The following is a 24,288-nucleotide window of genomic DNA, read 5'->3' on the forward strand; positions in this document are numbered from 1 at the left end:
CATTTAGTCAGTACCCGCCCTGGTCGTGCCGCCGCACGTCCTGAAGCCTTCCAGCTAGTTAAGAAGTTCTGGGAGCAGAAGTTGGACCTGAGTTTTCAGAGAGCATCAAGCTGCCGTTGCAGACGTGACATTAAGATGATAGATTCCACCTGTAGCGTAACATCTATAGTTTTGAAATGATTTTCAAAAGAAAAATACTAAGTTACTTTTTTTTGGCACAAAAAAAAACGCAAACTGTCTAAAAGCGGTGGCATCGTTCCATAGAAGTGTTTTTTTTTTTTTTTCTTTCTTCTGTGGTCATTTCCATTTTAAACAAATGAAGTCGTTTTAAAATAGCGGTAGATCTGTTGTTGGGTAACTGTGCGTGTCCATCTGCGCTGAAACTTGGTACCGGAAGCAACAGGTTTCAGTCGCTTTTAGCTAAGAGGAAACGAGCATCTGCATCCTGAAAGAGAACAAAACCAGTGTTCAGGTTAATATGTGACGTTGGATATCAATCATGTCTTAATTGTAATGTTATACACATTTCTGTTTTGGAGCCTTGAAGTCAGGAACAGCCCTGGGTCACACCTCTTCATTCCTCCACTATCAGCACTCGGGCGCCTTCGGACTCCTAACGCAAACTTTGATATTGTCAAATCATTGTTGACTATTGTGAAAATTTCTGTTAAAAGAGAAAAAAAAAAAAATCTGTTAAGAGTGAGCCACTTTTTGCTCCCGCTCATCTCTGTAAGCTGTAGGATCTCAATCACTAAAATCTGTAGGAAGTACGGGGCTCAGTGCCGTAAACCTGTACAGATATATCGTCGCTATGCAGAGGGTCACATCAAAGCCATGGGGACACAATCGCTTCCAGGCACTCCTCTGCTGTTGTGATTTTTTTTTTGGTTTTAATGAGAGCTGTGGAATATTTTACATGAATGCGGTGGCTAAATGGTGAAATATTTGCATTAATCGGCCTGATATAAATAAATAAAAGCCGGGATAGGGCTTCTGTGTTTACAGGAAGCCTCAGAGCTGTGGCCATGTGGACCACGTTTGCCAGCGCATCCGCCGTCTCCTGGCTGCTATGACGACACGCGAGCGCGGGGGGGGGGGGGGGGATTATAGAGGATCAGCAGGATTTACAACAAACTGCTGCTCTATATTGTTTCATGTTCGGATGCGAAGAAAGGATAGCCCAAACTTTCTCACTCATGCAGCCAGTGGTCCCAGAGCGGGGCGTTTTAGGCTCTCCGCCCTGCAAACAGCAACGTTTCTGTCTGCTGGGCAGATGTGTTGGCCTACTTTGTCCAGCGAGGCCTGGCACGTCTCCCTGCTCCACAATCCTCGTCTGCCCTCGTGGAACCTGGATTCTCTCCTGTTTTCTTTCTGTCTCTACTGTAGCTTGTAAGGATGTAAAACTCATCCCTCCCCTCACAGGAAAGTAAATCCACCAGGGCATTTTGGACCTTTTTTTTTTTTGTTTGGTCTTTTCTTGTGCCAAAAACATGTGATTAAGCAAGTTGACCTTCTACTTTATAAACTTTCACCAACGCAATGCACCTGAAGGCTCTTGCGCCTTCCTTGCAGAGTTGACTCCTAACGTCACATAATGTGATCACAAAATGCGCCGAGGTCAGCGAACATCACGAGACTCCCCTCTCCGTCAGGACAACGGACGGTGGTCATTTATGACGGCCCCTTTAACCACGAGCAGCGATTTGAAGCGGCCCTTGTCATTGGATCGTTGAATTGAAATGCAGCTTTAATCATTTTTCATTTTTTTTTCTCCAACGAGCAGCAAACTAACACGCCGTCCATGTCAGGAGAGGTAGCGCCGGCAGCTTATCTGCTCCGGTTAGGTTACTCACAGCCAGAGTTGCAGCGTAACGCTTTGACAAATGGGCTCGCATGAGTGGGCAGAATTACAGGGTCAGCTTAGAGCGTCTCTCTGGTTTAAAAATAACCGCGAGGAAGAGCAGGAACCGATGCTGCGTGTCTTCATGCTCACTGCCTTTCAAAGCTTGTGTTCACCAGGAAAGCATCCTGCTTGCATGGATGGATGGGGGGGGGGAAATGAAAGCACGCTTTGCATGCTGTGCAGCTGGGGATGATATTGACTCGCTTTGGGCAGATTAGCGCTCAACTTCTCTGAATCAGCTCTGTGTGTTTTTCTTTTTAACCGCGCTCCTAGATCCGTAATAGCCTCAAAGCCAGCAGGAAATATCGGAGGCTTCTGCAGCTCGGAACCAGTTCAGCCGCTGTATTAGGACGGTGCAGCCAGCGGGCCTTTATGCAGCCTTTAGAACGGGCTTTAAAAGCTGACTGACGTCTGGGAAAACCCCGAGGCGCTTCTCTAGTGGGGCAGGAAATGGGGATAGAGGCCGAGAGAGGTGGATGATGGTGTGCGTATATACTGCTGAGTCACTTGGCATCCCTCAGGCGGACCCTTCATTAGCGCGTCCCGCTGCTTGGATGCTGGAATATTCCCAGCGATGTGCGACTTTCTTTAAATCTGGTGTAAACATCTGGATTTAAGCTGAAAGTAGGTCACTGTGCCCCCCCCCAAATACGCCCCCAAAGTAGATGCTCTCAGATTGGCTCCTGGTTTTCTTTCCCCTCCTCCCTTCCCTGACTTTCTTTTTCTGTTTTTTTTTTATGCTTTAGCAGGAATTCTAGCTCTGAGGGCTTTCTGTTCATTCATGACTGAGACGTTGAGGCAGCCCAAAAGAGCGTCTCGTGTGTTTAGTTTGGGCTCGGCCTGTATTTGTGTAAGCATTTCATACTCTTGAGCTGAAGCTTTTTTTTTTATCTCTGTTTTTGCATGTTTATGATTTCAATATGAGACTTTGATCAATTCCAGTTAAACGTTGGAGCAATGACCCCCTCCATCATAGAAAGCCTTCATATTTGCATTTGTCACCACGGAAGTTCAGAAGGATGCTGCACTTGATGACGTGTCCTCGATCGGTTTGTTCCCCGCATCTGAAGCTTATCGTTGCTTATCTCTCATTGATGAAAGGCCAAACGAGGTATGCATGCAAAGTCGGGAAGGATTACTGACCTTTGGCATAAACGCCTTCTAAATATTTGACCGTGGTTTGGGATGAGTTCAAGTACAAAAGATGAGATTTTAAAAATGTTTTCTTCGTGGTTAAGGAGCTGCGTTTCAATCTGAAATTAGCTCCATTTCAGGAAGCGAGTAGCTGATAAAGTTCAGTGTGACCTTCGGGTATCGGCATCTGTTGGTGTGAACACGGCTTTCTGAAAGGTTTTTAACCACTTGTCACTTTGCCACTTAAAGGTTTTGTGTAAACTGATAGTGTAGCAAAAAAGGCTCTTGATCAGGTTTAGGATGCATGAGGTATTGTTTTTGTTTTTTGGATAGAGCTGTTTGTGTGGTGCGGTTCATTTCCTCTGCTCCACTGACTCCTAAGGTTTCAGGGATTCAGGCGTGCGTGGTTTGTACGCTGTGACCGCTGCTGCTTGGCATAATGATGCCTGATGGGTGGAAAGACTAAATCGGACTAAGAGTTTTTCTATTTGTTGCTTTTGTTGTTGCTAGACAGGATCATCGGTTCTTAACCTTTTTTTTTTTAAAATATTTTATCTTAACTTCAGTGTCGATCTTTGTCCCGTTTTGTATTTTACTTTTTAAAAAGGAAGGTATGTGTTGCCGTTGCTCATAGTATTTTACATCTTGTCTCTGTAATTTGCTGGTAAATTAGAGAAAGGGGCCCTCTTCAGACATGATGGCCATTTAAATTAATCTGAATGACACATGTAGATTGGGTATTGCTCGACATTTGAAGTTTCCTTATTGATTTTGGGGCTTCTACAAACTGGAGAATCATTTATCACAAGGTAGAAAGCCTGAGTGAGCCGCTCCTATTCTTGTGATGGTGTCCTCCATGCCTTAGATGCTTCTCTGTGTGGTTATACCAGATTTTAATGAATGGGCAGATGCTTACTAATCTTGGTGATGGGCTAAGGCAAACGCATATAAAATACCCAAGAGGTAGATTCTTCAGACTGGACTTTGGTCAACCAAATATGAAAAGACGGGAGGCGACGTGGATGTAGATAAATCAAATCATCAACTTTAGGTGGAAGATGACTTCACCCTAACTTGAGGACCTTTTGGGTCGGTTTTCATCTTAAGCAACAACATGTTTAGTTTGAAAGCAGTATTCAGATTACCATTCATTTTGTTCTGTTGGAGTTAAAGAAAACTATAGACCAGAATTCAGAAAATGCTGGCGTGTTTATCTAGAGTATGCGGTTGAACAGGTACCTTTCATCGCTGTAACCTTTACAGTCATGGAAACTGCTGACTTGACATTTGTCAAGGCAGCTCAGAGTTGCTATGAACATATTAACGGGATTAAAAAAATATGTGGAAAAAAGTGAACAACTAACAGGGATGAGCCCAGCCTCTAGAAGGGGCCTTCAGCTCCATTCCCCCATGTCTGCTGTCTCTGGTCCAACACCAGGATCACTTGAATCAAAGGGCTGTTAGCTCCTTAGTCTGCTGTCAACTTCTCCAGAGTCCTGCTAATGACCAGATTATTTGACTTGAGTGTGTTGAAGCAGAGAAAATCAAATGGTCATTTATCTGGGGCTTGGCTTGTTTGCGAATGTTGAATAATGTTGAAGGAAAAGGGCCTTTCCAGACTCCTCATGTAGGCGCATGTTGATGCTCTCTGTGACGTGTCAGCAGCCAATTAGCCTCTGATGCTAATGAACCGAGCAGAGATGCCAGAGGCCGCCTTGATGACGGGGAAACGGATCAGCACAGATGGTCGTATCTTATTGCTCATGGGTATGCGTGTTTAGTACTTCTCCACCGGGGGTGACAGGGTGCTAACAACCGTGTCCATGTGGGTCCCCCGTGGCTACTGACTGAGGGGGCTCTTTCTTTTTACCCCGTTTGTAGATCCTGGCCGTTATTTAGCACATCTCATTGATTACTTTTTGTCGTATTTCTAAAGCAGCTACTGAGCTGCTCATAAAATAAAAAGAAGAAACCCACCTGTTCTCACTTTTCCTAACTTCCTGATCTTTCTGTGTCTGTTCGGCCTCTTCTGTCTATTGTGCTTCCTCCTGCCGCCCTGTCCCGGTAAACACTGCTGCTGTGAGCCTCGCTGGCATCAAGCGTTCTGATCCAGAAAGGTGGAACCAGGAAGAGAATAGTTTATGCACCTACCTGGTTGCAGTGTTATCTGATTATATGATTCTGGGCTTTTTAAGCTCATTCAGGCTTTTTTCCTTTGGCTTCTGTCATCTCCTGCTTTTGTGTTTCCTGCGTGTGTTTTAGACATCTTACGTCAGCTGCCTACGGCTCAGGAGAGCTCTGTGTTACAAGCTCTCCTTAGTCTGCTTGGTCACATCTCTGTTCTCTGTTTTTCTTTTTAAGTTTTGATGAAATTGTTTTTCTAACTAATACAGCTGCTTGTATTTTCACCTCTTGCTAATTTCCTGTATCGCTGACCAGTGTCCCTCTGTCTCTGCTTTAGGTACCCCAGTAAAGATGTGTATTGTTCAGAGCAGAGCTCGTCTGGCTCAGGTCCCTCTGCCCAGGACCGAGACCCCCACAGCCAGGAGCAGGAGCAGGACTCCACGCAGAACCAGGTGACAACCGAAGCGCCTCTGCGTTGCTCAGACTCGCCATCTCCAAACTGTCTGTACCTTTAATGTTGGGGTTTATCTTTGTTCGTTATTTTTAATGACTTGCACGTTTCAGGGTGGCGTAAACTTCCAACCGCAAGACTTTCTCTGTCAAAAATAGACGAGATATTTGGAGAACTTACCTCTGCTAGTTCAGCTCTGAGGCGGTGAGCAGTATTAATAGTCTCCGTGCTCGTGCTGGGATGAATGAGTTTGCTGAAATCTAAGAGGCTACTGGTGATCGGAGTCGAGTCTCTGACTTCTCTGACCCGCTAACGCCTGTCCATGCACAAAGGGAGGATTTTTTTTTTTTTTTTTTTTAGCACCTGCGACAGTAGATTTTACTGCCTCCCAGGTTAGAGGATGGTGTTTAATAAAGTGAAATGGCAGCAACCAGACGTCAGTAAATGCAGTTAATGGTGTTGAAAAAACACGTTTGCTGCTTACATCAGATCTCTCGGCTGTCCTTGTTGGACAAAATCGTTTTATTTGTGTTTTCTGCTCCTCATCAGCTTCTGAAATGAGCTTACTGAAGCTTCTGGCTCGTCTTCAGTGCAAAGTTGCTTAAACGTTTAAATGCTAATTGGTTCTCAGATTTGTGCTGCCTGGGCTGCATCTTTCTGAACGTTTCAGAGGAATTTAAATCACACTGTTCAGTAATCTGAACCATTCTTTCCTCTTTCTGAGCTGTTCCTCGGTGGATTTTCCAGCGTGTTAGAATATGATCCTTTCCAAAGGTCGGCCGCTATATAAATGAAGACATGCAGACAAGCGGCTTCACCACTTGTTGATGGTTAACCTTTTCACGATTAGGTGGATCTTAGTGTATTGCTTTGCATAGCCTAAACTAGGGTGTATTTGCATGAATTTGAAGGTGGACTTATTCATGTCCAGAAATGTGGTGAAGTTTTGGACACATTTCAGAAAAAGTAAAAAAAAAAAAAAAAAATTGTTTTTTGCTTTGTTTTTTACTTTTTTTGGAATGACCATGACCTGGATGACCAACTTTGGACACATTTAATTATTAGTTCTTAATTAAGAAATGTTTCCAGTATTGTCGCATATTATTTCTTTGTCACTCTGTGCGAAATAATGGGATTTCATTTCTCTTGAACAATAAGAATCCACCTCTTTTTAATCAAGATATGAAAAAAAAACTAGTTTTCCACACGAGGAACAAATAAAAATGCCATTCTCCCTTGTAAAAACTTGAGTGAGACATTTCTTTTGACCATCTCTAACTATCTCACATCAGTCTGAGCAAAGTTTGCCCCACTCCTGACTTTCAGCTGTGACAGGTTTGAGGGCTTTCTGGCATACACGGCTCGTTTTATATTACCCAGCCGCATTTGGGCGAGACCAGGATCTGGACCGTGACTCGGCCCAGGACTCATTTCTTAACTCTCAGCCAGTCATTCTGGGGGTGTGCTGCCATGGTTTGGGTCTTTACCGCAGCAGGAGGCAGATCTGGACCCTGAAACTTGACGATGTGTTCCCAAAGCATTCCCCGTTGAGCACCTCCATGCTTCACAGTTGGTGCGAGGTTCTTTTCCTGGAGTGTAGTACTTGGTTTATGTAAAGTCCTCTGGTATGTTCTCCAAATAACTCGGCTTTAGTCTCATCTGTCCAAACCAGAAGTCCTGGTCTTGGTCTGAGTGCCATCTCAAATGGCAGTCTGACCTTTGGGTGCTCCCTGGAGAGCAAAGGTTTCTACCTTTGCTCTCCAGGGAAGGTAGACTCCTTCTCTAGTCTTTTTCTTATTGTAGAGTCACGTACGTTCACATCAACGGCAGCCAGAGCCTGTGGTAGACGTCTCCTAGCATCCTGTGGTCTGCTTCAGTGTCAAATTGCTTGGACATGTCCTCCACTTCTAGACTGTTTTCTATTGAGTGGAACGGCAAATTATCTGGAGACGTCTTTAAAATCCCTCAGCAGACTCTTAAACTGCTTCTGCTGGCCACAGGCGGCTCTTTGGATCGCACCCTGCTGCTCGTTGTCTCCAGCAGTCAGAAGCAGCAAACTCCATCTCATCCTGTGCACCTGGTACTGCATCCATATGCATACTTTTGCCCCTTTGTACTAAGTGTGCAAGGGTCTTATTTTATTCATCCCCAGAAAAAAAAAAAAAAACATTTTACAGAAGGGTTTTAAAGGGTTCTTTGTGCTTTTGCAGTATGATCACAATTTTAAACGCAATTTCCAAATCGCAGAGGTCTGCAAGTTTTGGCTATGTAACAATTAATGGATAAGATACATTCTTCAGGTGTTGGTAATGTGTTTAAAGTGGGTTTGCCTCCAGATAGAAGGGATGTTGCAGCAGTGAGATGATCTAATTTTATTTTTTAGAGTTTATATAATCAAAGCAGAAACTTTCAGGAATCTCACCACAGCATTAAGTACCGGTCAAACTGTTTTATACATAAACGGGTTTGTTGGTTGCACTTTATGCTCAACAAGGATGGATGTCCAATTGAATTAAAATCTATTTTAATGAATAATAATATTCTGATTAATAAAAACTGTTACATTTCCTGCTTTTAATAATTTTGTTTTTGAATAATTTTTTGTCTTGTCAATGTAGATATTTCTCTCTCCTACAGCATACTTTTTATAGAAAATATATTAGTCTTTTTATATATAAAGTTTTTAATGTTTTTATTACTCTATTTCTGTAAAAAAAAGTTAGTATTTTTATTTTGTTTGCTTTTGTTGTAAATGTTTAAAACATAAACCAGTCAGTGATCATGATTTTTTTTTTTTACCCTCTTTTGTTTGATTTAAAAAAGGTAATAATGGTACCGATAAAATACCGGCTCGATAAGTAGTATCGTTAATAGTTGTAGTATTGATAAATCCTTAACAATAAGGATTCCCATCCCTAGTTACTTGTGGTTAATGCAGAGAAAAGCCCAAATTAAATTGTAATTATGGTTTAGCTTGTCATACAGGCCTAGTCTTTAGTTTGATACCGGCCATTATTTTGAAGAGGATCAAATGTTTGCTTGTTCCAATTTATTTACCTATAAAATCCTTTCCATTGAATATATGTAATGTCATTTAGCTTCTTTTATCAGCTTCTAACCTTTAGTTACTTGTTAGAGCTCTCACCACAGTGATAAAGATTCTTGTTTCATTGATATAAGCCTCATTTCCTGATTAAAAACTCAGAACATCGTGCATTTCATGTTGCAGCGTGATATTGAACTCCAGCTTCAGGTGCGTCACAAAGGTCCCCGTGATGTGAATTAAGACCTTAGCTTTAGGGTTGTGAGTTCAGGGTCTGCACAGCAATCGGAGCCGTTGTTTTTTTGTTTTTTTTTTCTTTGGCCTTTGAATATCAGTAGTTATTGTCAAACTCATTCTTTTTTTTCTTTGCGGCCTCTTGCAGCATTTCAGTCTCGTCGGTCTGCAAAAAGGCTCGGCCCATGTCTTTAATATTTTAAGCTTCTTAATTCTAATTACACGGATGTTTGACAGTGCAGTTGTCTTTAATAGCAGCCAGATTTTAAAATGAACGATAATGCGTGGAAGTGTTTGGTGCGAGGGCTGAAAGGGTCATTGTGGGATCCAGGCACAAACAGGCTTTCTGGGGCCGTTCAGCAGGACCGTCGGTCTGTCATCAGCTCCAGAATATGGCCTTTGTCCAACAACAGAAGTCCTTTTCACGGCATTCAGAAATGCAAATACCTTCTTTTTCTTCCTTTCTTTTTGTCAAATGTTCATTTGAAACTGATACTTCCTTGCAAAAAATGATAATTTTTTGTATTTCATTCGTATTGTCCGGTAACTCTTATGGTTCAGGCTTGTATTAATGAATTGGTAATATTGCTGCAGGTGGTGGAAGAATGGCCGGCACACACCTCATACGATATAGGGTTAGTGACGGAGAGGGCAGCACGAGAGGAGCTTGCACACATACAACATGAAGAGGTAAGAAGACACGTGCTTTAGTAAAAATCTACTTCATTACGGAGTTGAGAAGAAAATGACTCATTTGTAATCAGAAACAAAGTTTGTGGTTGATGGAAAATGAACTGAAATCTTAACCCTTAAACTGGACCGTGCAGTTAAACCATACAGGGGTGACCGCTGGCTGGAGACCCTTCCTCACCTAAAAGTCTCACATCACAGTGTCACTCATGCATTTTTGGGTCGTCTCTTGGCAGACTGTGAATTGTTTGGAAGCTGAGACGAAGGAGACCAAGCAGAGTCCAGAGCTAGATGCTGTACCCGTTCTTCATGAGCCAGAACTCCCCACAGAGCCCCAGGCTAACCTGGACTTGCAGGCTGACACACAGGACCACCACCGTGGCAAAGAAGACCCGATCCCCCCCACACAAAGCCCATTGCCAGAACCGGCCGGTGCGTCAGCAGACGCCGGCGTCCAGGCGGAGTCCTCTGGTGACGATCACGCCGCACAGCCACGCCCGGACTCGGACCCGTCGACTCTTCCCGATGAAGCTGAAAACGTTCCTACCTCAGAGAGCGCTGGCCCCACCGACGCAGGGTAAGTTCACATCCGCTCCGCCAGCAAACCCTTCCTCTGCTGCAGCTTCAGATGTTATCCATTTTATTTGAAGATTTTCTCGGTTGACCCTTTTGTTTCCTCCAGTTTTTTGTTTGATTACTTCTTCATTTTAACTCCCCAAAAAACTGCTGAGCTCCAAAAGGCATTTTCCCCTTGGACAAAACTGTGAGGGTACCGGCGGCCTGCTTTGGGAAGCTACGGGAGACCGTTGGCACTTTTTTGTTTTGTTAGTGCTGATGAATGGACTCTGCGATGGAAGTTCATGAGAACTTTGGAGAAACAACGATACGGACATGAAAGCTGAGCTTGAAAGATGTTTTTCTGTTTAACGGCGGGACATTTAAAAGACCTTTTCAGACTTTGAGACGGTCCGCCTCAGCAGCCCCACCAACACCCCACCTCTATCCCTACTCTCTGTCCATCTCTCCATATACTCTCTCTCTTTTGCTTTCTCTCTTTCCTGCCCTCCCTCTGCTCTCTGCCCTCCGCGGTGGTAGGAGGTGTGGTAAACGCCATGTCCTTTCTTTCCCTCAGTGCAGTGTGGGTTGCCAGTGCAGGCGATGAACTCCCAGTAGACAGCTTTGTCTTTGCTGAGCACTCTGATTCACAGTGCAGGGTCATTCCCCCCGAACTGGCAACCTGTGAAAACTCCCCTTTTGGCCGCCCTCTCCTCAGGTGAGTTTCCATCCACCTGAAGCCAATCAAAGCAAAGAGACAGGTAATCAAGGTAGAAGCTGCACCTCTCTGCTGTGCGTAACCATCAATCGCTGGCCTCCATTTAAGCTTTATGTTTAATTTGCTCTTATGGCTGTGCCTGCTCCAACCAAGGACTATTTAGTAAAGCAATAATTACTCACACGTCACTCAATATGTCTTAACGTTTCTGAGGACTAATTTGTTTATCTATATTCCTCCCCTATCCATTCTTTTTCTCCATTGGACCCATATTCTGCGTTGCAGTGTGGACGATGCTGGTACAGATGACCAGTTGTCAAGCCAGGGCTCTGATCTCGAAGCAGAGTCCAGTCCAGAATTAGCAGATCCAGAAGCAGCTGAACCTGGAACGCTGAAGGAGGAGCAGGAGCAGGAGCAGCTGGAAGATGTGCTGTCCAGATTGGAGCAAGAGGGCAACACTTCCCACCTCCACCATCAGCAGCAGGTCAGCGGCTCTTCAGCTTCCATGTGCTCATCTTAACAGTCATAAAATGGAAAAGGCTTCTGAAAAAGTCAGATTACTTAGAAATTTTAATGCGTAGATATTTTTGAGTGTAAATGTGACTGGAACCAAGACTGGTCATTCACAAATTCAAACCTCCAGTCAGTGAATGTATCCTTACCTGAGCATGGCTTGGTCCTGGAAGATGCAATAGTCTTCAGTGTGAAAGTCGTAACAGAGAAAACACACAAATTAAGCTACTTCATTAGTAGGATGTTTTAAAAAAGAAGTTGTCGTGAGGACGAGAGAGAGCAACACCTTCAGCAGAGGACAGGAAGGCTGACTTTCAACCTCAGTGTTATTGGACAAACTCGATTTGGAAGGCCAAGTGTTGGAAACCTTAGAGTTTAGGTAAGCATGTATAACCTGACTCTCTCCAGATGGATTTTATTCCACAGAGCTCCACACGTCCATCCAGGATTGCTCCATTGTATGTATTTCAGAAGGAGTAGCCTTATTAAAAATCCTTGCATATGATTGGATAAAACGCTTGTCCGTCATCTTTACTGATGTGCTACAAGCTCTTGTCAAACCCAGTCAGGAGAAGGGTGAAAACATAGTTTTCACTAACAAAAGCCTTCAAAACTGTTGTCTGATGTTATTTTAAAGAATTGAAGTGAAGATCCATTTGCAACGCCGCAAGGAACCCAAATAATTAAAAATCAATGTTTTTACGCATTAGTTGCATGCGATTGTGGGTCTTACCAAGACTTTGCGGCGCTCCACAAAATTCCTCAAGAAGGAAGTTTGACCTGACGCCGCAGCGGTCCCTGGATCAAGCTCCTAAATTTCACGAGCCAAACCGGAAACGTCGGGCACTGGTCAGAATAAAGTTCTGGTGAATTTCACAATAAAATCACTGCATCAACTTGGGTAGCTTGACTAGTGTAAACAAAACGGTGACACGGAAACACGAGAAAACATGGGGGTTTTTGGAGATTGAAAGAGGATACTTAAACGCATGGATAATGAGTTTTGGCCCTAAAAATGAAAACCATGGCTGTTTTTTTAATAATTTATGAGGGATAGGAACAGAAAGGAACCACATGAACTTCTGCTCTCACCATCCATGTACGGTGCCTCATCAACCATTCCATTCATTTTTATTTTATTTTTTTCTACAGAGCTAATTAATTGACATTATTGTTCAGGGTGTAATCCCTATTCCAGCTGCAAATCTAAGGAGCAGCAAGCGTCCAGGCTTACACTCACTGCTATGGCTAATTTTGGATCCTCTTTGCTCACCTGGAAATGTGGATATTGGACAAAAACAAAAAGATGCGGCTGATTTAATAAAAGTGAGAGCAAGCAGACGGCAAACAGAACGATCCCTTTCAGATTGCTGCTGAAAATCTGCAGCATCTAAACCACGTGATCAGGGGCCAGGAGATGTTGTTGGACAGCTAAACACTGCAGACTGCATTTGAATAAATTTAAATATCTATTGAGCACCCACAACGAGTTTTAAATTGCTTATGCTTGTTTAGCCTGCTTTGAGTTTCTCCTGACTGGAGGAAAAAAACTAGGACGTGTTTATTTCAGACAAATACCTTACATTCAGTAGGTTTAGCTAATCAGATGTCAAAATAGTTTTGCTGATTTGGAGCAAAGATCTAATGTCTAATCTCACTGTTGCTGGCAAGGATTCCTGTCTGGGTGTTTATATAACAGGTTGTCCTGACCAGTGGATTTCTAAGTTCAGACATTCTCGCGAGATCTAGAAAGTTGCTTATATAATGCATCAAAAAAGTTTTTTGCCACCTCGGTGCATCTCCATGCTTCAGTGGCCGGGGGCTAGCTGGGCACCAGGAGCTGAAAATAAAAGCATCTCAGTTGTTTTTGGACGAGGCTGAGCTCTAAATCTATTCTAGATTAATTATAACTCTTGTACTATTTTACAATAAATTCATTATTCGTATTCACCCTTAACGGATCTCTGCTTGGTTGGTGTGTTTGTGCTTCAGGTGGGAGATGCCAATGCTGCCAGAGAAGCTGACCCGTCTGTACCCAGTAAAGATGACATCCCCACCTTCGATGAGTGGAAGAAACAAGTTATGGAGGTGGAAAAGGAAAAAAGTAAGCATGTGCAGCCCTGATACCAAAAGCTGAGCTTCTGTGAAATGTAGAAGAAAAAGGAACCCAGTGATCTCATAAACACATGTTTTATTCACAGTGCAGCTTTAAAGCACCAAATATGTTATGTAAGAAGGGGGGAAAAAAGAGGATCAGTTTGAAAATCTATTAAAAAATATAAAAATCTTGGAAGTGAGGATTTGTCTTGTACTTCATGTGTTACACTGGGATGTGGTATTCTTGCTGCTGATGATAATAATAATAATAATAATAATAATAATACCTTTTATTTGTAATGGACTTTACATTTGATCTCAAAGTGCTGCTGTGGCAAACAGATAGAAACTGGTCCACAGTTCTGGGTTTTCCCGTCCGAGCAAATGTTTTTCATTGGTGAGAGGTCAGCCCCCAGACCTTTGTATTACAAAGCAATGCCGTTTTTATTTTATTTTACTGCCTTTAGCGGCTCAAAGGTTTGCCACCCCCATTTTCACAAATGGTAAAATATTCAGAAAATATTTCAGTATTTGTACGCCAGTTTTTCTCAGACTGATGAACCATTTCCTTTCTTTATTTCTCAGAGATTCAGCCTCTCTAAGATGATCTTTTTATCTAAAATGACACGACTTACATTTCACACATTCCATATTTTTTGGGTTTAGAGCTGTAGATTAAGCTCCAGCCACTTTTCCTTTCACAGCCATTTTGTTTTTACAGCCATTTTCTATAATACAAGGACCAAATCGACAATGTCATTAATGAACAAAGGTCCAAATAAGTCTATGCATTTACAAACACTTTATATCTACATACTTTACTTTTTTGGCTTGCTGTCGTTTCTCTCATGATAGTGTGTGATAAAGTGGAGCAAACTTCTGAGTGTTTCCATAACTTGTCTCCATGTTCTGCAATCGGACTAAAGTTGACGCGTCTTCTTTCCAGGTCAGACTTTCCATACCTCCACCAGTGGCAGCCCACATTCAGCGAAGAAGGTCCAGAAAAACTTTAAGAATAACTACGCCTCTGTGGAGTGTGGCGCCAAGATCCTCTCCGCCAACAATGAGGCCAAGGTTGAACACGTTTCTCTGATGTCGTGCTTTATCATCTTAAAACAAACACGCTTACAGGATTGTTTCCAACATTGTTTTCCTTCGTTGCCTGTATGACTATAACTTTAATCGTGGCAGTGAAGGCTTACTCGTACCATTTGCGTTGCTTTCAGAGTACGTCGGCTATCCTTATGGAGAATATGGACCTTTACATGCTAAATCCGTGCAGCACCAAAATCTGGTATGGGCTCTGGCACACGGCCGTATGTTGAGCGTTGCTGCTCTCACGGAGCTTCCTTTTTCACGAGCGTCTCCTTCTCGTCAGGTTCGTGATAGAGCTCTGCGAGCCGATTCAAGTCAAACAGCTGGACATCGCCAACTTTGAGCTTTTCTCTTCAACGCCTAAAGACTTTTTAGTTTCCATCAGCGACAGGTAAGCTCCCTCGTTTCCTGCACGTCAACACGGTGCCGTGTAGGCTCATAAATCATAAAGTGTGGAGGCACACCCAGTTATTTAAATGCCGGGACTCTTATCGACTGATGTTATTTGAGTGTGAGTTACTGCTGCACTGCTGTAATTTCATGTGCACACCTAATCGCCACCTCATAACGGCAAAGATATTCATACCCCCTCCAGCTTGTCCTCGTCATGTCACGTTCAACCTAAGTTAAATGTGTGTGGATTTTATGTGATAAACCAACACCGAGCACTGCAAACCTGTAGTGACACATGATTTTGAAATTGTGGTTGTAGGTGGTTTGTGAGGAATAATTGTTGCTCTAATTAAGGCTGTAGCTATTAAGCTTTTCACACCTAAAGTTAAAAGTTTTTGCCCGTTCCCCTTTGGAAAATTACTCGGACATAAGTTTGAATGGAGGGCGCTAAAATGTGGAGTATTTGTATCTTTATGAGTATCTTTCGGCCACTAAATGCCTTTTGCATGTAGGCCAGAAAATTTCGTTTTGGTCTCGTCTGACAACAGCAGCAGCTTCTTCCACGTCTTCGCTGCGCCAGCTACGCGGCGCGTGGACAAACCGCCGGCCAGATTTCCTGCGTCTCTCTTTCATCAAACGCTTTGTTCCTGCCGTTCTTCACCAAACAGTCTAATTTATCCTGAACGCACATCGGTGCCTTCTGTTTGCTAACTGGGTGGCTTCTGAAGGCAGCCGTTTGCTCCGGACTTTAGTTCAGGGTATCGGAGCTAAAATGCGCAAACCATGTGTCAATTCAGGTTGCAAACGTGACAAAATGTGAAAAGGTTTAGTGAGGTATAAAAACACCGCAAGGCAAACTACCCTTTGATATACTCCTTATGATTCTATTCACTATTACACTTTTGTGCCGCTATAAAAACCATGAAGGTCACTTAATTTCATCCCTGATATTTTCATTGCCATTTAAATTCAGTCCACAGAACTCCACCAGTCTGTTGTCTCTCCTCTGCAGTCTTACCTCGAAGTTAGAGGTGTTGCTGTTTATCTCCTCCAGCCCTGAATAAATTCTCCACCCTTTGGTGTCTAACAATGGACCTTCAGACATAATAAATGCAATGTCATTCATATTGACGCAGTGACAACATGCCGGATGCTTTAAGTCAGCCGCAGACCTCACATAGTCCGCTTACAGTGTCCTTGTTTGTTCTTTGCAGATATCCCACCAACAAGTGGGTGAAGCTGGGTACTTTCCATGGGCGCGACGAGCGGATCGTCCAGAGTTTCCCACTGGACGAACAGCTTTATGCTAAATATGTGAAGGTACATTAGTCTGGAATGAACTTAGTTTATTTATTCCCAGTTAGACATTATAAAGTAGACTCATCGTCACATGCGTTGAGACATGTTGCTTTTGGAAACCTTTGTAAAATGTTAAAATCTCCAGCTAAATGTCAGACTAGATGTGAACAAGAGGGCAGATCATCATGTTAGGAGAATTTAACTCTTTTCTTCTTCAAGGTTTGCTTACATTTTAAATACTGAAGTATTTGATTTGATAATTTTTGATGAGAACGAGGAGTGCTCTGTGGGTGAACAGGGAGAAAAGCAGCTTTAATAGGCCTGTGGGTCAGTTTTTGAGGCTGGTTGGTTATTGTTTTTTTTACCTCCAGTCTATTCAAGTCAAAGTTTCTTTATAGAGCACCTTAAAAACCACTGGGCTTCGTTCCAGGACTGTGGCCCAGATTCAACTTCAAGTCTTCAACTATGACTGCAGAGTTTTGTCATGACCAACCTCGTGGACCTTATTATTGTTGTTTTTTGTTATTAAAATAATGCTAATAACAATTATAATGGTATTAGTCATACAGATTTAGTCTGTTGGATAGTATTTTATGCTAAACTATAATAAAGATTGTGCTTTTTTTTTTTTTTTTTTTTTTTGGCCCCTTTTTGAATAAATGGTCAAAAACGATACCAAAAGTTAAGTTTGAACTATTATTCTCATTTAGTCAAATTATGTAATCAATACTTAGTTTTGATATATTTTGCTGTTTTTTTGCTTGACTTTGACAGTTTGTTCAACAGGACGGCTGAATATCTGAGTTCATCTGAATGTGTGTGGTTGTAATGAATGGGCTTCCCTCACATCTCGCTGTTCTCAGCTCAGTAGATAGTTCTGGCATGTTAAATGTTTGTTTATGTCTTTAGCAGTAGTTTTTTTTTTTTTTTTTTAGTGTCATGAGTGTAGATGTGCTCTGTGTTTGAGTTATTAATTTTGTCTTCGTAGTTTTTATTTCATAAACCACTATTTGTTTTCCATGTAGCGCCTGTCAGCATTGTTTCTCCATCGTTTCTCCACCACATTCCACTTCTTTCTGCAGGGTCTTGCCTGTGAAGTGTAACCATGCAAACCAGCCGTATGTTTGTTTTCTCAGAAAGCTGAAATGTTTGCAGATTCTTGACTTGCTTGTAGCTTGATACTTTTTTTTTTCTTTTTTTTTTTACTGATTGCTTTTTCTTGTATTTCTCTCTTAATCTGTCCCTCTGCTGCTCTTCCGCTCACATCAGATGTTCATCAAATACATAAAGGTTAGCACTCTTCTCCTGCTGTCAGAGCCTCTGACGTACTCTCTTAAAGGGGAGTTTAATGGATGGCCTTTAGCTAGACTTTCTCTTTTAATGCATGTGGAATATATTAAACGGTTATATGCAGCTTTGTATTATCAGAATGCTTCTGGTATGGTGGATATTGGTTTATGGAGGTGGCAAATAAGGGGCTTTAATGTACAGTTTTTATTAAAATTATTAGTGTGACGACTTGCTCGTTTCTCCTGCAGGTTGAACTCCTCTCTCACTTTGGGGCCGAGCACTTCTGTCCCCTCAGTCTCATCAGGTAGGATCTTACATTTCTTGCATTTCTGAATCTGAGTCATAATTGTTCAAGGATTTACTTTTCACCGGGAGAACCTTCAACATTGTTTTCACTTTTGTTTTTTTTCTAAGTCTGCATGTTCCGATGCTTCAGATGTGGATTTACAGCTTACGGCAGCTTACTCTGAAACATCTAAAGTTCAATGCCGTGTTTATCCCCCAGGCAGTCACACTTCAAACTCTCACACAACCTCTTAATATATTAGCAATGTTTGCCAAATTAAAAATTGCTTCCTCTAACTTTTGGGTGGGGTTAAGCTATTTAGGAACCAGTTTAACAACCTTAATCCGTCTTTGAAAAATCATGTGAGGTTTAGCGCTTCATATTGTCCCACTGTAGTTTTCCAATGTTTTCTTTTAAAACCCGTCCCTTGTACAGTAATTCAATCGTATGTATATTGACCCATAGCCATCTCTTGAAAGTCTCTTCCAGTATTTTTGTTACGCTGTAAAGTTATACTGTCTTTTTCACTCCAGTTTTCCAGAAATGCACAGTAGTGCCTGGAAGGTTATCAGAGACTTTTCAACCATAAAAGGTTAAAATGGCCATTAAGGCAGCAGCATTTTTTACACGACTGATTCATCTTCTCTAAATCTGAGTAACTTAAACAGCGGCTTGACATTTAAACACACAAAAGTACAGCATTTAGTAAGGAAAGCTTAGCTTATATGGCCTTTTAATAAATCATCAACTCAGAAGAGAGTTTCTGCTCCTGCTTTGACCCTCCAAAAATAATTTAACATTAACGTTTTCTGTGCAGTGCCTTGCATAAAGTATTCACACCCCTAGGATCTTTTTTTCCTATTTTGTCAGCTTATAACCACAAAATTTATTGAAAATCTAAAAGGTGTGCATTTTATTCAGCTCTTTTTACTCTCATAACCCTAAATGAAACCTAGTGCCACCAATACTTCTAGTTGGCCACCTAATCGGTAAACGGCGTTTAACTGGGTGTGATTTAATCTCAGTATGAATCCAGCGATGCAGAAAAGGAAACAGGTTTGTTAGAGAACATCAGTGAACAAACAGCATCATGAAGACCAAGGAGGAGTACAGCAGACATGTTGAAGAGGAAGATGAAGAGAAGTCTAAAGCCACGTTAGCTTGTAAAATGTTCTATGTTTACTGACACGTCCAAAAACCACTTTCTAAAAGAGGATGGCACAATTGCAACCTTACTTGCCCGTCCGCCTAAAACTTAATTAATAATTCCTAGTCTGCTCTACTTTGTACTCTGCCACAAAGCCTTCGTATCGTTACCTGTCCGCTACGGTCCTTTTTAAGACTCCCTATGGACACACTTGTGCAGCCCAGATTTTTGTCACTGCTTTGGCTGTGAACACAGATAGGGACAATAACACTCTTATCAGAGGATTTTCCCAAACACAAAACAGATAAAAAATCAACAGGTCAAACCATGTAGATAAGAAAAACCAGTTAGGAGATATCTGCTCTTTTCCCCTCTGTGGACAAATGATCTGTTGGGAAAAACAAGGACACAACGTTTGGATCAAAAATCTGTTTAATCTTTACTTTGGGTTCTCCGCTGTGCAGACGCTGCATAAACTGACTTGTTGCCGCCTAAGAGGCTGTAGAGAAAATGATGAGCTAGGTATAGAAAAAGCCCTTTAGAAACTAACACAGCACAACATCCAGAGCCCACCATCATCACATTGAAACGTGGTGATGGCAGCATCATGCTGGGGGGAGTGCCTTTCTCCAGCAGGGCCAGCGAAACTGGTCAGAGTTAAAGGGAGGATAGATGGAGACAAATGCAGAGCAATTAGAAAACCTGCTGATGTCTGAAAAGACCTGAGACTGGGTCAGGGTTCACCTTCCAGCAAGGAACCGACCCTAGATCGAGACAAATTCATGTGTTGGAATGGCCTTATGAAAGTCCAGACCTAAATCCAAAGACTTAAACGGGTTTTCAGACCCTTTCATCAGATCTAAGCTTGAGCTGTTTTTACAAAGAAGTGTGGCATAATCTCAGTCTACAGGTGTCGCTGGTAGATAACTCGAACTAATCTAAAATAGGTTTGAAATGCGAACTCCTCCTTCTCTCTTTGTATGAATTTCTGATCATTTATCACATATAAATGTCAAAATACAGTAGATTTTATGGTTGGAATGTAGAAAGATGTGAACAGTCAACTGCGGTGATTGTGTAACAGATTATTTTTGTTGTGTAGGGTGTTCGGTACCAGCATGGTGGAGGAATATGAGGAAATAGCAGATTCCCAGTATCCCTCCGAGAGGCTGGAGTATTTGGATGAAGACTATGGTAAGTTATAAAATAGCTCTGCCACGACAAATATTAGCCATCTTCATCGCATATATGCTTTAAACCAGAGGTCCCCAACCTTTTTTGAGCCATGGACTGGTTTAGTGTCAGACAATCTTTTCAGGGACCGCCCTTTAAGGTGTGGCAGATAAATACGACAAAACAAAATGATACGACTGGGATAAAAACTGATGTTTTTTTCTGAATATATTAATAATAGAAAAATTCACAAATGCAAAGTACAAGAAAAAGATAACTCACCATAACATTGAATCTGTAGGATCCCTGAGCTCATTTCTCTGCAACATGACCGTGCCATTGAGACGTAATGGGAGACGATAACACTTTAAGCATGTTGCTGATGTCCAATCTACTCAGTGACTTTCTCTCATTGCATTAATCCTCACCTACTTTAAGGCCATTCTCATCGCGCAGCCTCCTCTAGAAGTTCACAGCAAATGTCTTCAGTGCGGACGGGATAAATTCTTAACCAATAACAAATGACTTCTTAGCCTTAGCACACCGTTAGCCACCAAGTATAACGCGGTTGGAGCATGTTGATGTGAGCGAGACGTGCGTCTTGACTTGCGATGTAATGCACTAAATCCGGCCACTTAAAAAAAAATAAAAAAATTCAAGATAAATCATCTTTCAGATTTATTAATCAATAAAATCAAAATAATGTAAGTTGTTTATTCTTTCTGAGGCCTGGTACAAAAAAAACGGGGACCGTTATCGGTCCGCTGTCTAGGGTTTGGGGACGACTGTTTTTAAATGGTTCAACTACAAAAAAAATGCGTAAACACAGAAATTAGCTTTATAAGTTGTCTAATACTGCAATGACTTGTTTATAATATGTCACATGAGGAAGGTTTTCAACTAATGTCACTCAGTCTGATGTGGGATGTTCTTGTATGTTTTTTTTTTTTTTTTTTTGCAAACGTTTTTTGACTTACCTTGTGATTGTCTACAGACTATCCTCCTGGTTACCAACCATCAGAGGAAAAAGCCTCTAAAAACCTGCTTGGTTCAGCAACCAGTATGTATAAACACACACACACACAAACCCTCATACTCATACATGCATATGCATAGAGGCCAGATGTCTGCAGACATGTCCCAGAGATCTAATGCAAATCTGACACCCACCAAGAAGCTGGCAGAGAGGATTGTGGGTGAACCGTTGCGCAAGATTTTGAGATGGTTCAGACAAACACTTTTACAACATCTAAAGTCATTTTAAAAAGTTTAAATCAGAGAAATGGTTGGTTAATCTATAAACTGTTTTCTTTCTACCTACGTCTGACCTCAGTTGTAAAAAAGAAAAACACCCATCATAGATTTGAAATTGCCAAAATGGACCCAGGATACACATAAATATTTATAGTTCCTGATATTTAATAAAGGGTGCATTTTCCTTTTTCTGTAATTTGATGAGGTCAAATCATAAATATAGCAGTCCACTTGTGGCTTAGAAACTTGAAACACTTTAAACTCTAGAACTCTAAATAACATTTTGCTAGGACATAAAATGCACAGTATTTCTTTGTTTTGCATGGGTTTTTCTTTTTTTTGCTGCTATTTATATCGTCTCTGTATGAAGAGGCCAAACATTTACAAGCAGCTGTTACTTTATAAAGTTGGCAAGCAGGCTTAACTTTATGAGCTCAGTCAGATAGAGCTTTATTCCCCCAGTAGCAAAGTTGAATATTGTCTTGGCATTTTTACCAGCTTGCTATGCGACATGCCCATATGCTGGGATATTTTGAGTGCATTAGATAAAATAAGAAATTCCTTTATTGTCCCACTATATTGAGTTGCACACAAACTTTGCTGCTTCCTGAACCGGCAAATGTTGGGCTGGGCTATCGCTCCCAAACACACTGTGAACAATAAACCAATAAAAGCAATATTACATTGGAAAAGATGGTGGGTGGGTGTCTGTGTAAGTGAAAAAGTGGGATAACCTGAATAATCTTGAAGCGGTTTCCGCATCTGGTTGGATTGTGTGTGGAAAGGGAGAACAACGGTTGGTAACGGCATGGTGTCTTTGGTGTGAGTTTTGCCTCGGGCTGCTGCCTACAGGAGTCGCACGTTCCCAGGTTAAATGAAGTGTTTCTTTTCTTCAGATGCCATCCTTAACATGGTGAACAACATCGCCGCTAACGTGCTCGGTGGCAAGCCGGGACTAGATGGTGGAGCAGAAACGGGAGGTACTCACTGTTCACTCTTTAAAGTCTCAATAGTCTCGTCCATCTGAGTTTTCTTCATTTTATACCTTAAAGTCCTCAACAGTCAACTACCTTTTATCTGTGTACAAAAACTTTAGATGTTTTATTAGTGCAAGCAAGGTTGTTTAAGGGAAGTATCTTTTGTCCACTAAAATTACGTTTACACTTTTCAATATATCATAAAACAACCTTAAAATAGACCTGAGGCCTCAAAACTATCTGTTTTATGTAAGTTATAGCTAACAAGTCTATTAAACAAAAACAAACGTTTCTTAGTTATATTTAACCGTTTTTATCAGATTTAAGCCGTTATTCCGGAAGTCTGCCTTCAGTGTTGATTTCTGTTGTTGATTTGATGCTTAAAGAAGATTTTAGGGCGATGGTTAGACCCTACAGCTAATGTCTCAGAAACCACAGCAGAGCCATGTGCTGTTCTGGGAATCACTGAATTAAAACTATTTTAGATATTTAATTTATTGACACATCTATGGGTAATGTCATCTAGGGTAAACTGTTTTAACATATTTTTAAATGTGTGTATTTTTAGTAGATGAGCCAGCTAGATTTAGTAAAAAACGGACCTGCTGACTAATGCTTACTAACCTGTTCATAGAGATAACTAATCCACTGACGGTGACAGAAACCAGCCAGTTCTCCCTTCATTACCTCTGGCTGGTGATCAGCAGGTCTACTACTGAAAAATCAGATTCTTTGATGCCGTTTTATTGTTACATAAGTGGATCAACACTTCAGAATCTTACCAAACACAGAATAAAGTAACTGAAAAGAAATGAACATTTCAGAACAAATGTCTTAATGAATGGAAATAATGTTGCAAAACCTTAATTTGCTGTTGGATCTATTTTGAAAATGATTTCTTTCATACACACAACCGAGTTTGCTCGTGTCTTGATCTTTACACCGGATGTCCTACAGAGCCAAAACTTCAAAATCAAGAAGCAAAGTGAAAATGTGTCCCTGCCAGTCTTTTATTTATACTCCTTATAAATGAAGTGTTCTTGTTTAAACATGTTAAGGTGCTCCCAGCGCTTACTCTGAGCTTGGTATATAACGAAAGCTAACTTCTAGTTGAAGCCCTGAGCTGTATTGAGTCAGCCTCTTTTCTATCTGCAAACTGGAGCTCTGAAATGGATCCTTCTTCAGAGCAGCCACTCCCCCGTCTGTAGTCAGTATGAAGTAGAACTGGTTCATCGATATGAACTAGCCAGTTTGTTTCAGGTTAGTGACTTTAACAAAACCTTACTTTACCGTTCAGCCTGAGTCATCCATCAAGTTTTAACTGTCATGATGTGTTTGTTCTTCGAGGCAGCTATTACTCAGTTATTTCCTGTTAATGCATGTAAATGAGGGACATTTTGGGTGACTAACCTGTAAAAGATTGCGCCATTAGTTGAAGGCTTGGTTTGTTGAAACCTTAGTTCATTCATTGGAAGAAAATAAGAGAAACTGAAAGGGACTGAAGAGACTGATCAATATTATCTAAATGTGTCCTTCAGTATTACCGTATTTTTCGGACCATAAGCCGCATTGGATTATAAGGCGCATTAAATATTCTTCACAAGTGTGTAATATCGTTCCACATACACAACTCTCTACTGAGAGGGAGAGTTATTCGTCTCTGTCAGGAGGACAGAGTAGTTGGACAACACTGCCCTGTTTCTAACATAAGGCCAAAATAAACTTAACTTTTACATTGAATTAACTTCCTTGGTTTATTGTTGGTAGCGTGTACTCGGGTGTGGGCTTCCTCACATGAATGCACCTTTAGTTTAGACATTACAGTCAGGCAGTCTTGTAGACAGCTCAATGAATATCCATTGTGTGGAGCGACTTCGTTGCTAACCAAAGTCGTACTTGCACATTTTAGCAT

General features: G+C 41.5%; 1 protein-coding gene across 4 annotated transcripts in view; it reads left to right on the forward strand.

The window, feature by feature from the left end:
- The window catches only part of suco (SUN domain containing ossification factor), a 44,670-nt gene that overhangs the window by 7,334 nt on the left and 13,048 nt on the right, over positions 1-24,288 (forward strand). For 2 of the 4 annotated variants that reach the window (XM_036141436.1, XM_036141437.1), the window contains exons 2-16: positions 5,499-5,613; positions 9,484-9,579; positions 9,816-10,156; positions 10,712-10,852; positions 11,138-11,336; positions 13,358-13,469; positions 14,409-14,536; positions 14,689-14,756; positions 14,841-14,948; positions 16,165-16,270; positions 17,519-17,539; positions 17,788-17,843; positions 20,075-20,166; positions 21,140-21,205; positions 22,296-22,379. In XM_036141436.1, coding sequence (XP_035997329.1) covers positions 5,499-5,613; positions 9,484-9,579; positions 9,816-10,156; positions 10,712-10,852; positions 11,138-11,336; positions 13,358-13,469; positions 14,409-14,536; positions 14,689-14,756; positions 14,841-14,948; positions 16,165-16,270; positions 17,519-17,539; positions 17,788-17,843; positions 20,075-20,166; positions 21,140-21,205; positions 22,296-22,379 — 1,733 coding nt within the window. The remainder of the gene's footprint in view (positions 1-5,498; positions 5,614-9,483; positions 9,580-9,815; positions 10,157-10,711; positions 10,853-11,137; positions 11,337-13,357; positions 13,470-14,408; positions 14,537-14,688; positions 14,757-14,840; positions 14,949-16,164; positions 16,271-17,518; positions 17,540-17,787; positions 17,844-20,074; positions 20,167-21,139; positions 21,206-22,295; positions 22,380-24,288) is intronic. The other 2 variants (XM_036141438.1, XM_036141439.1) reach the window with 2 other exon arrangements.

The sequence above is a fragment of the Fundulus heteroclitus genome, chromosome 9, assembly GCF_011125445.2.
Source record: "Fundulus heteroclitus isolate FHET01 chromosome 9, MU-UCD_Fhet_4.1, whole genome shotgun sequence".
Taxonomy (NCBI): Eukaryota; Metazoa; Chordata; class Actinopteri; order Cyprinodontiformes; family Fundulidae; genus Fundulus; species Fundulus heteroclitus.